The sequence below is a fragment of the Poecilia reticulata genome, chromosome 21 (assembly GCF_904066995.2).
Source record: "Poecilia reticulata chromosome 21, P_reticulata-male-v2, whole genome shotgun sequence".
Lineage (NCBI taxonomy): Eukaryota > Metazoa > Chordata > Actinopteri > Cyprinodontiformes > Poeciliidae > Poecilia > Poecilia reticulata.
The window spans coordinates 3368723-3381356 of record NC_088850.1 but is presented as its reverse complement, the minus strand read 5'-3'; the positions used below and the strand labels follow the sequence as shown (position 1 = coordinate 3381356).

General features: G+C 37.8%; 1 protein-coding gene across 7 annotated transcripts in view; it reads right to left on the bottom strand.

The window, feature by feature from the left end:
- Nucleotides 1-12634, bottom strand: part of msraa (methionine sulfoxide reductase Aa) — a 36479-nt gene that overhangs the window by 12536 nt on the left and 11309 nt on the right. For all 7 annotated transcript variants that reach the window (XM_017302302.2, XM_008397207.3, XM_081602178.1 and 4 more), the window contains exons 2-5: nt 7325-7393; nt 7107-7226; nt 767-871; nt 109-215 (exon numbers count right to left, since the gene is read on the bottom strand). In XM_017302302.2, the coding sequence (XP_017157791.2) occupies nt 109-215; nt 767-871; nt 7107-7226; nt 7325-7393 (401 nt within the window). The remainder of the gene's footprint in view (nt 1-108; nt 216-766; nt 872-7106; nt 7227-7324; nt 7394-12634) is intronic.

The window sequence follows — 12634 nt, the reverse complement described above, 5'->3', positions numbered from 1 at the left end:
TTACAACTTGTTTAGGCCAACATGTTCAACTAATGGTGGATCCCTTTAAAGTCAAAATGCTTTCGTGCACAAATTGTTCAGATAACAAAGACTGGTGGATCTGTTCACCTTCTGGTACTGATCCTTGGAGGCCAACGCTTCCTCAAGCTGCTGCTGAGTGTAGGCGTAGATGGCAGAGCGGTACGTTGTCCCGACATCGTTCCCCTGACGCATTCCTGAAAACACACACGTTCGTTTTTTAAAACGAGGATCTCGATGGCAGCGCGGCGTCTTTGTCTTCGGTTCTTGGCAAACGACAACTGACAGCATTTCCAAAAATATAACCTGTCTTCTTCTGTCTTGGCAGAACTGAAAGCTGTTTTTTCATGACTGATCATGTCATCGTTTCACTGTCGGCTTGTCAGTCTGTCAGCCTCAATGTTTCAAGCTTTCCAAGGCTGGCTCACATATGTGCTGCTCTGTTAATCAGTCGAACGTAGGAACGGGTTTTAAAATGATAGATATATCGATCATATGTAGCAGTATGTAGCAAGCAGAAACTAGCAGTGGGGATTGATGTGTTGTTGTCACAATAAATTACAATTAATAATGTTTAAACCCCCCAAACTGTTCTTGCTGTCAGTTTTAACAAATATGTAAAAAACACATTTTTTATAAAAGTTACAAGCTGCAGCTTTAAGTTCGTATTGCCCACACCCAACAGAAACTCAAAAATAAACCCCCTCCTGTTCTAGTTCCAGGGTTTAGTGACGAATGTTGCGTTTACCTTGAGTCGGATCGTGACTTTCCCAGAAAACCTTCAGCAGGCTGTTGAAGCTGATCTCCTCTGGATGGTAAACAACTCGCACCACCTCAGTGTGTCCAGTTCTGCCTGCGAAATACAACCATAAACGTTAGAACTTAAAAATAAGTACCGTATTTTCTGCACTATAAGGCGCACCTTCAATGAATGGCCTATTTTAAAACTTTTTTCATATATAAGGTGCATAGAATAGACGCTTCAGTTTGGGTTGCCAATTTGTTCCGTACTCTATTATTACACATCCACATTTGTAAAGAAATTGTCCCCGAGTGCTTTGCATAGAAGGCTGCCCCAGTCGTTTCACTCACGGTGTTGGTGTTGTGATATTGTGCCCAACTGCTTTCTGGGTAACGCAGACCAACCGACACGCTGCCGCCGCAGTCTCCGTCTCTCTATCCCCCCCCTTGGCTTTAAAAGTATTATCAAACTTTATTAACAAACCAGCGTTCTGACAACTATCCCAGCATGCACCGCGCACTTCTTCTTCTACGGGGGAAAATTAAGTCGACAGCTGCTTACTGTAGTTGCTTGACTTGTTGTGGCTTAATTTTGGTCCATATATACCGGATTATAAGGCGCACTGTCGACTTTTGAGGAAATTGAAGGTTTTTAGATGCGCCTTATAGTGCGGAAAATACAATAAATGCAAAATTATTTTTCATCTATTAAGGAAAAAGAAGCTACTCAAACCAAACAATTGGGCAATGTTCACACAGCGAAAGTGACCCAAATCAGATTTCTTCTCCCATTATGCAGCACTTGTTTCTGATGTTCATGGCAGTCGAATCGGCCCAATTCTGATCTTTTCTCCCCCTTAAAGAAATTGGATTTGAGCTCCTTCCAATTGTGGAAATTAATCGGATACGTATCCATCATGTCGCATTTTACCCAGTTTTTACTTCATAGATGTGAGACATGCATCATAATTCTGCACCAGACCCAGTAAACCAGGACATATGGAAATTATAATTATGAAATTATGAAACACTGAAGCGCATCTAGAGATGGGCATTTATCACATTGTTTACCATTTATAGGAATTTAGATTTATTGTTACTCCAATAAATTCTAATGAAAGACGTTTAAAAACTCTCAAAACTGTCTTTATTTGGATTGTTACATTTTACAATTTCCCCCCACTTTTGTTCCACAAAAGAAACAATAAATAAAAACTATTTTGAAAAGATTATTAAATGCATTTAGTGCAGCTCAGTGATACAGGTCAGACTTTTTTTTTTATCAGACTGGTGTCCTGAAGAATCAAATGTTTTTCAAGAGCAGTATTTGTGTTTGTGAGGTTGTGATTGCTTTAGCATGCAGATACAACTTAACGTAACCTAATCAATACTTCTTATCGCCACTTTTATCATCATTACATTAGTAGCACAAAACATTGAGATAAAACTTAAAGTTCATGCTGCCCACTGCTCAGTGCATCACATCCCACCACTTTTAGTTCTGACTCCAAACCCAAACAGATTTCTCTGCAGTCAATCAGAGAAGTCTGGTTCTGTCTGGACCAGAACCAAAAGAGGAGAAGCAGCATTCAGCTTCTATGTTCCACAAATCCGGAACAAACTTCCAGAAAACTGAAAAATGTCCGAAACACTGAATTCCTTTAAAGGCCCGATTGTTTAGAGCTGCTTTTGTTTAATCAGAACTGAAACGTTGATAAACATATTTCATGTTTATTGATGATTTTGAAGATGACATTTGACAAAATGTAATGGTGACTGTATGATGTTTTCACGACTTTGAGCTGCCTTGATAAAAACTTGATATAATCCAACTTTAAGACTGTTGGATGATCCTCTTTTTGCTACAATCGCAAAACAAACAAAATCAAATCAAGCCCTTTCAGCAGGTATTGATATTGGCAGAAAGTACTAAAAATAATATTTTGATTTGGTTGTTTTATATTTTTGAGGCATAAAGTGACTGAATCATATAATCCTTACCATGCCTTCATAGCGGAAGCCTTAATGCTTTAGAGCTTTAGGATTTCTTTTTTTAGATGCACGACCTTAAAAAAAGAGCAGATTTACACAAGAAAGACACAATATACATCAGATGTCCTTGAAAGGCCAGGCTGGTCCAAAACTGATTTTCTGCAGAAGAAAGATTCCCTCTGCTGCGAGTCAAACAGCAGCTGGCGCTGGTAATGAGTGTGACCCATTACGTGACACCTCATCTTCTCCACGTCTCTCATTCCACCTCCACTCCTATGTCTTTCTCTGCCTTATTACTTTTTTAATATCAGGAGTTATGGATTCCTACGGCAGATATTGGCGAACAGAGACAAAGCAGCGGTCCGCATTAAATTAATGTCTCACCAGGCCAATCTCGCAGGAATAAATTCATCTCGGACTGGATGGGAAATACAGTAAAGATTGGAATCGGAGCAGAAAATAAAGCGGCAGCTGGTAGGAAATGTACATCCAGGTGCCAAATGATCTCATAATCAGGCTGTTACTCAGAATGAAGCAGTCAGGTGAACGTGTTGGATTACCAAGCGGACAAATTTTCTAATTCTGGAGAAGTTTTAAAGCCTTTTGTGCCAGAAAATAAGTTTCACTGTTTGCAGCATGAAAAAGACAATGTAAACCGAAAAAGTGGCCAACATTACTATCATTTGTGGTATTTTTCTTCACATTTTGCACATCTAATTTGACTGCATACTAAAAATTACATATACTGTCTTTTTTTCACACGGTCTGTGTACTGTTTTTATTTCTCTCAGCCTTGGAAACAACATAAATGAGTCCCAGAGGAAACCTAACACCAGCAGCAGAATGCGACTTAACTCTCATCCCTTTCAAAGCCTCAAACTGTTTAGCAGAAGAGCTGCTCAAATCCAGGTGCTTTGCCATCCTGGAGCTCAATCAATAATAACTGGTATAAAGAAGCAGAGTAAAGTTATGTGCAACTTCATGAAGAAAAAAAAAAAGGTTTATTGATAGTTTGATGCAAATATGAAGTAAAGCAGCTTTAAATTAAAAGGATAAATGGCTTCAAACTTGTGTTATTTGTGCTTTAATCACCATTTAGTCAGAAGGTAATGTTGGTTTGAGAAAATAAGATTTCTTGTTATGATTTTTAAAATTACTGTTCATGCATCATATAGCCTGCGTGTAGCTAGAATGTTCTCCAGTTAATTTCTAATTATTTTTGACTGTTTATTTCAGTCTTCAAAATGATAAGTGCCCTTCTTGACACAAAAATACGCCTGGAATGACCCAAAGTAGGGAACAGTATGTACAACCAGGGACTCTCCTGAAGGTTTGCATGTATGCACACAACCGTTTTCAAGCAATTGTTCTTCTGACTTGTATAAAAAAACAAACAAGAAACATTTGCTACTTAAAATATGCATGCAAAAAGAAAAAAATAAAACCTTGTGCAGTGGAAACCAGTATTATTGTGACTGATTTCATAACATCAATGAAAAAAAAACATAAGCAAAAAATTTATAAAAAGAATGGAAACAAAAAAGTGATTTGAAAATGAAAAATGTTGAAAGAAAAATAACGTAAAAATAAAAAAAGATTTTAAATTGAAATAAAAATAAAATTGAAAATGATATTCGAAAAAAAATTTTATAACTGAAAAAACATTTGAAACTGAAAAAATTAATATTTGATGCTAAAAAAAAATAAATCAAAACTTAAAAAAAGATTTGAAACAGAAAATTTTCAAACTGAAACTGAAAACAGGAAAACAATAAAATATTTCAAACTGAAAAAAGAAAGATCAGTTAGAAAAATCGTAAAAAGATTTCAAATCAGATGTATGAAGAAAGCTGTCAATAAATGAGACACAAAATAATAAGACTCAACCTGAGAGGAGAACTGAGCAGCGTGGGAGTTTTTACATCTACAAACTGGAACTTCTTCTCAAAACAGAGTAAAAATATGCAAATCTAATCATCACAAATTGGACCTAAGCTGATTTGAAAGTAAATATTTAACCAACAGTGAATATTCACGTGTTGTCTTCCCTGAATATGTTTAGGCTGGAGGAGCACTTTATTCAGCCAAGTGGCCTCTTTCAGCAAAGACACAGCTAATTAAAAACACTCCATTAAGAGTTAAAACCAGCTCCTATTTATGTCTAAACCGTCAACAACATGCAAACTATGAAATGCTACAGTAACTTTCTGATAGGAAATAATGAAGAAGGAGCCAAACACACAAGAAATATGATTTAAAAACAAAACAAATCTCCTCGATTTGTCCGGGGAGAAAACATCTACATGAGTAACACAGTCAACCGTGACTCTAAACATGACTCACAAATTCATACGTGGGATTTCCTCTCCTCCAGTAACCCTCCAAAGCCGATAAGTCAAGCGCTCAACTTGTTCCTTCAAGCATTTCAAATGCATTCAAGTTCACTTTTACACCATATATCCAAATGTTAGACAAGAATTGAGGAAAATAAAGAACAACTTTCAAACTTGTGCAGTTTAGTCTGTAACCTTCAAACTGTGTATTGAATATATTCAGCATTTTATCAGCAGTTATCTTTACTTACTGATTTTTGGTGCAGATTTACCAAATCATAGCAAATTAGAGATGGGTTTCATATGCTCAAATATAATAATTTAAAGGGTACTAATTATGGAAATTTTGGACTTTGGTTTTCTGCTGCTTATGAAAACAAGTGATAAAAAAAACACCCAGCCGGTTTTTGCAAATAAGTTAATTATTTTTTTTTTTGGTGTCTGGAAAATGAGCCGTTTCAAAAATCTCCTGAATGTAACGTCACAAATCAGAAGGAACTGCCAAGTTACCTGGCAACCCCAGGGAAGCACAGCCCCGTTACCTGGCAACCCCAAGGAAGCAGCACAGTCCCGTCACCTGGCAACCCCAAGGAAGCACAGTCCTGTTACCTGGCAACCCCAGGGAAGCACAGCCCCGTTACCTGGCAACCCCAGGGAAGCACAGCCCCGTTACCTAGCAACCTCAGGGAAGCACACTTCTGTTACCTGGCAACCCCAGGGAAGCACAGCTCCGTTACCTGGCAACCCCAGGGAAGCACACTTCTGTTACCTGGCAACCCCAGGGAAGCACAGCCCCGTTACCTGGCAACCCCAGGGAAGCACAGTTCTGTTACCTGGCAACCCCAGGGAAGCACAGCCCCGTTACCTGGCAACCCCAGGGAAGCACAGCCCCGTTACCTGGCAACCCCAGGGAAGCACAGCCCCGTTACCTGGCAACTGAAGATGTTAACCATCACTGCTCCCAATAAATTCACTAGATGTTTACGTCCCTGCTGTTATTTTGCTAATTTCAAATATAATTTATGCTGTTATTTACACAGCTAAGTTTCAGTAATGATCAGCAGTGTGACAGGAAGATGGAAAAACATATTTATGATGGGCATTTTTAACACTGCAGAAATTATTTTGACCCCGTCAGAAGTTGCTAAAGTCAATAATAAATTCAGACTTGTGCATTCAAAGCTGCAAATTGTAACTTTTATGAAAAAAATGTTTTTTTATATTTGTTATAACAGTTACTACGTTGTGACAGTACGAGACAAATAATCAGTGATTTTTGTTTCCTCTTTCTTCTCCCAGTGCAAACTAAAAACAACCAATCAGAGGCAGGAGGCGGGTTTTAGTGCAGTCAATCAGTAAGGCCATGCTAAGGCTAGCTAGCATGGCCACAGGTTAAGGCAGATAAACAGTTTTCCTGTAACGTTAAGTTGTTTCTCCACCATTAGCACATTTAGCAGTTTGTTGATAAGGTTGATTGACAGCGCTAAGACCCTCCTCCTGGCTCTGATTGGTTGTTTTTAATCGGGAGCAGGCATTTCTTCAGATGGCAACAGCAGCTCTTTTCATACATTATCTGTCTCATAAACTGACACAACTTGGTGAAAGTTTTAACAAATATTTTTTAGTCCTTGTTTTTTAAAATCATATAGTTGCAGTTTTTATTTCCGAATTCTCATCATCATCTAGTAAAGATAAACTCACAAACAGTTTGACAAAATAAAACCGAGTGAGACACCAACAGACAGGTGGTGATGCGGGGCTAATGATGGATTTACTGTGTGCTGGCGGAGTGGAAGAGTCACTGGGGGGTCTGGACACACATCACACACACAGAAATAGTCACTGCTCAGAGCGGTCAGGCATCAATAGCTGCCTTATCCATGCCCCGGTTTAATAGGGCCTGAGGGAAATGAGGCGCTCCTCTGTTTCTGTCCTGTTTTCCACAGTTTATTAACAGTCAGTAGAGAACACATGCATGCCTCTGTGTGTGTGTGTGTGTGTGTGTTCTTATGCAGAGGCTACCTGTGCACACTTCCTCGTACGTGGCGTTGGGCGTGTAGCCGCCAGAGTAGCCCACTTGGGTGGAGTAAACTCCCTTCTCTCTCCAAAACTTCCTCTCTGCTCCCCAGAAGCAGCCCATGCCTTACAGAGACCAGAATGGAGATGTTAATACATCACATCTTTTCTCCTGTTTTAAATTCATTATTTGCTATATAGCTGGTGTGTATTTTGACACTTACCAAACATCACCATCTGTGTCCCCTCTGGAAAGGGCGGAATAGTCCTGTTTCCATTCACATCATGTTTGGCTGCACAAAAAGGGACAAAATATTGAAGTTATTAACAATAAAAAATGAATTTAGCAAATGTTCCACCTGTTTTCTTCAACTCCACCAAATTACAAAACAAGAAAAAATGACTGGGAAACCACACATTTATTCCCAAAAGCTTTGGAAGACATGTTGGAGTGAATGGCATCCTGAACACTTAGAAAGTCTGGTTGCATCTGCCAATAAACTGAAAATTATATGGTTTTTTTTTAACATAATAATGATTGAAAACATACACAGCGACAGACACATAATCAATAACCATCTCAGTCTGATATTACAGTAAAATTCTATAAATTAGAATATACGTCCCAATTCTTCTCTATTGTCAGGTTTAAATTACCTTTTGAAGTCCTTTAAGAAAATAATAAACATATTTTTAACACACCAATTTCAATAAACCTTTTTTTTTTTTTGCATCTAATCAACAACCGGATGTTACCACTGGTGGAAAATACGAAGAAAATGACAAGAAATGGTAAGAGTATGACGTGCAGCATGTTGTTTTGATGACTTTTTGCAAGAACAACTTATTCAAATGTGATTTTAATTGAGTTTCATATTTAATTGAAACGGGCTGCACAGTGGCGCAGTTGGTAGAGCTGTTGCCTTGCAGCAAGAAGGTTCTGGGTTCGATTCCTGGCCCCAGTCTTTCTGCATGGAGTTTGCATGTTCTCCCTGTGCATGCGTGGTACCAGGTACTCCGGTTTCCTCCCACAGTCCAAAAACATGACTGCCAGGTTAATTGGCCTCTCCAAATTGTCCCTAGGTGTGAGTGTGAGTGTGTGTGTGCATGGTTGTTTGTCCTGTGTGTCTCTGTGTTGCCCTGCAACAGACTGGCGACCTGTCCAGGGTGAACCCGCCTCTTGCCCGGAACGTTAGCTGGAGAGGCACCAGCACCTCCTGACCCCACTGAGGGACAAGGGTGTAAAGAAAATGGATGGATGGATGGATTTAATTGAAACGCCACAATTGTGAAATTGTGGCGTTTCAACATGACAAAGTTTTACAAACATTTTTAATGGAAACGCAGCTAATGAGTCCACTGGTTTAATTGACTTAATTGAAGGGAATTTTTTTGTTGTCATTATTACACCATATTATTCTTCCATAAATACAGAATACAAGAGTAAAAAGGTTATAGAAACTCTGAAAATGTAGTCTGAAAGCATGTAAACTCACAAAATATTCAAGTTTGTTTCCCATTATTGTTCCCTTTCAAATGTTTTGATGCATAAATGTGCAGCTTCATCCTCACTACAGACGGACATGTTCATTAATCGAGAACGTACAGAGAAACCCAGAACGCGGCACAAAGTCTACCTAAAAGCTGAGAGTACACACAGTGACCCAGTTAAAGAGGGTTTGCAGATTTTCAGAGCAGCTGCGCTCAGTCCAATCAGCGGCGAGCCAGAGGTGCATGAGGACGAATACGAGGCCATGCAGCCACCTGGCTGAGCCAGCGCGCATTAACTCCGGCTTGCTGCAGGCTGCGCGTGTATGCAGATGGTTTACTGAGGGGGAGGAAGACGGATTCAAAAAAAATTGGAATGATGGGGAGAATAAAAATGAAGCAAACATCTGGATCCACACACACACACACACACACACACACACACACACACACACACACACACACACACACACACACACACACACACACACACACACACACACACACACACACACACACACACACACGTTCAGCGTCTTCATGCATAGATGCATAATTGTCATGAGGGCTGCATGCTGATAGACAAAAGCATGAGAACGGGTGCCGCCAAGCAATCAGCCACACACACGCAGAGTGATAATCAGCTTGAGGTTTCTGTTCTGCTCTCAGCATTCTCAAGTTTTGCAAACACGCATCATCTGCATCTGAGTCAGTGAGTTTAGTCTGGTTACATGAGGAGCCTTTCATTGTGGAGGATTCGGATGCTCTGTATTCTGCACAGGGAACGTTTCAGCTGCTGCAGGGAAAACATCTCATCCTCTTTAAAGAGGATTATTCATGTTCCTGAAGCCACTGCTGTTTTTTTCAGAACAGCATCCAGACATGCAAAATTCATGTGTGTTTCTTTCTGAAAACTCCACCTTTAAAAAATGTCTTTTTTAAAACTGTCACCATGTCGTGATCACTTGTTACGAGACAGATAATCTGTGAAAAGACTAATCTCCTCCATCTCCTTCAAATTTTTGAAGAACTATACCAAAAACAACCAGGAGGAGGGTTTTAGCGCTGTCAATCAAGTTTGTGTACGTGCAGCTAAATGTGCTAATGACAGAGAAAACTGTCTATCTGTTGTCATTGTTGGTTATGCTAACTTAGCTAGGCTATCATTGACAGCGCTAAGACCCGCCTCCTGGCTCTGATTGGCTGTTTCTAGTTGGAACTTGGAGAAGGCAGAGGAGTTTGATTTGTTCACACATCACCTGTCTCATAACTAACTGTCACCATGTTGTGACAGTTTCAACAAATATGTAAAAATTACATAACGCAGCTTTAAAATATACAATTTTGTAGCCTAACAAACAATAATAACAACATGACAAATATATACTTCATATAAAAAGTATTCAACCTTTTGGATATTTTACCCATTTTATGTCTTTTAAAAATCAATTATGATCAAGATAATTTGGATATAAAAAATAAAAAACACTGATATTGAAATGAAAACTAATTTCAACAAAAATTAGGTACAAATACGTAACGACTGAAATAGATATCTCCTTTAGAATGACTGACCTAATTCAACACAGGTCCATCCAATTGGTGCAAGAAGTCTCACAAAGAGTAGAATGGAGATTTACTTTACTTTTATTTTCCAGCTACACAGCGACCCGAAGCATCCAGCTAAATATTCTGGAGTGACCTAATTTTCAACTAATTTCAAAAGTCGCAAATTTCTACAAAATTTCAGAGATTAGTCTAAAAATATCTGAGTTTTTTTCCAAGCATATATTTGACTTTTCAATTTCAAAAATTTCCTTTTTTTTCTAAGAAATTTCTGAGATGAATTTAAAATTTCTGAGATTTTTTTTTTTTAATCTACATTGACTCCAATACGCTGTCATAGCAATCATCTATTTTCTATTTTATGTTACATATTTCTATTTAAATATGTAATTGTTAGTATTTTGTAAAAATCAGTTTTGACTGTGACAATATTTTTCATCCAAAAAGTCACTTTTGTTATCATGATTGATTAGTAAAAGCAATAAAAATATAAAACATCCGAATACTTCTTCCAGGTGCTGTAGGATTGCTGGGGGGTTTTCTTGTGTTATTTTGGACAGCCACAGTAAACCAAAGCATAACTGAATTATTAAGCTAACATTTCCCAAAAGGAACAAAGCAACCAGCTCCTCCTGCAAAACCGACTTGATTTTCAGCCGCAGAAGCATAAAGACACCAGAACAAAGTCAGCGATGCCCCAGTTTTCAGATGCTACAAATCCTGCAGGAAAGCTCCAAAATAAAACATGCAAACTAAATGTAGAGTGGAAATAAAGGTTGGTGAACAACACACACAGCATTCTTCCACATCCCTCAAATCTTAATGATTTTAAATGGAGATTTAAAATCCCGAGACGGATCCTCAGCCTCGTTTCTCCTCCCTCCTCCGCTCACATTATCCTCTGTCCGTGTGTGTGTGTGTGTGTTGGTAATGGCTGCCTTCAGGGAGCTGCGAAGGCATGTTCATTACAGGACACACACACGCACACACACACACACACACACAGAGATAAACAATTTAAATGTAAATGTCAGTAGGAAAGAAAATAAGTCCAGACAGAATACTAATGAGTTTAACAGCTCGCTGAGTGTGTGACAGGAGAATCAAGAAACAACAAAGCAGCAGCAGAAGATACAGATCAGCTGCGTATTTTATCTGTCCTGCTGTGCAGCTGATGTACTTCAAATGTAAACATCTTCCTCAGATGAAGAGTCCAACGACACACCTTCAGTCGATGGGACTTGTTCAAATAAGTGGCGACAAACGAGTGAAAAGATTCCATCTTTTTGTTGTTGTTTTAAACTGATTTTGCATCTTAAAGATTTTCTTTATGATTGTTGATTTCCTGAACAAACAAAAGTATTAATCAACCACAATGAATGCATTTCTTTTTACTTTCTGGAATGAAGATTTGGTTTATTTGACCTGTGCATCCTCACATGCAGACACAATAAGTGCAATGTGCTATTAGAGCCATGCTAAGAAAATGTAAAAAAAGTAAAATTACGATGATAAAGTCATAAGATTACAAGAATAAAGTCATATTACAACTTTATTCTTGAGATAATACAACTTTATTGGTATATTATTCTCATATCATTTCAACTTTATTCTTTTGCAACTTTTTAATCGTCTTACTTACGACTTTATTCTCATATGACTTTATTCTTGTGCGAGTTTATTCTCATAACTTTAGTCTCGTGATATAACTTTATTCTCAAAAAGTATTTTTTATTAATTTATTTAACTCAGTATTATGCATTTAATTTATCTTTGGGATCAATAAAGTATTTTGAATTTATTCTCCTATTATTACAACTTTGTTCTCATAATGTTATGAATTTATTCTGGTATGACTTTATTCTCAAATTATACCTATTCTTATACAATTACAACTTTATTCTTGTCTGGGTCATTTTAAGTGGCTTTTTAAAACTTATTTTTATTCGTTGGCATTTAATTGAGGCCTGATACTGTAAATTTCAGTTGTGATGTTCTATTTTTATTGTTTTTTCATCCACTTATTCTGTTGTTATCGTCTTTGTACAGCAGTTTTAACCTGTTTTGAAAAGTGCAATATAAATAAATTTGACATACAAATGTATTTTTATTGTTGTAATATTATGACTTTATTCACATACAAGTATATTCTCGTAATTTTATTTTTCAAGCTTTTCTTAGTATGGCTTCAGCACTCTGTTGTACTTAAAACCATAGCTTCAAATATATATATTTATATAAAAATAGGTATCACTGTGGTTTGAAACAAAAGTGACCAAGTTGGTCTCTTTTAAGTTAAAACCATTTATTTTTTGCTGATCTCCTCCATGTTTTAAGCTGTGAAGTTGTTGCCATTTCATCTTCATGCTCAATCTGAGCCATAATCAACTTCTGCAATCAATTAAAGTCGCTGGAGGCAACATCAGACTAATTTTAGCACATATGTAGTACTAAAACAGTCCACTTCGATAACAGCATGA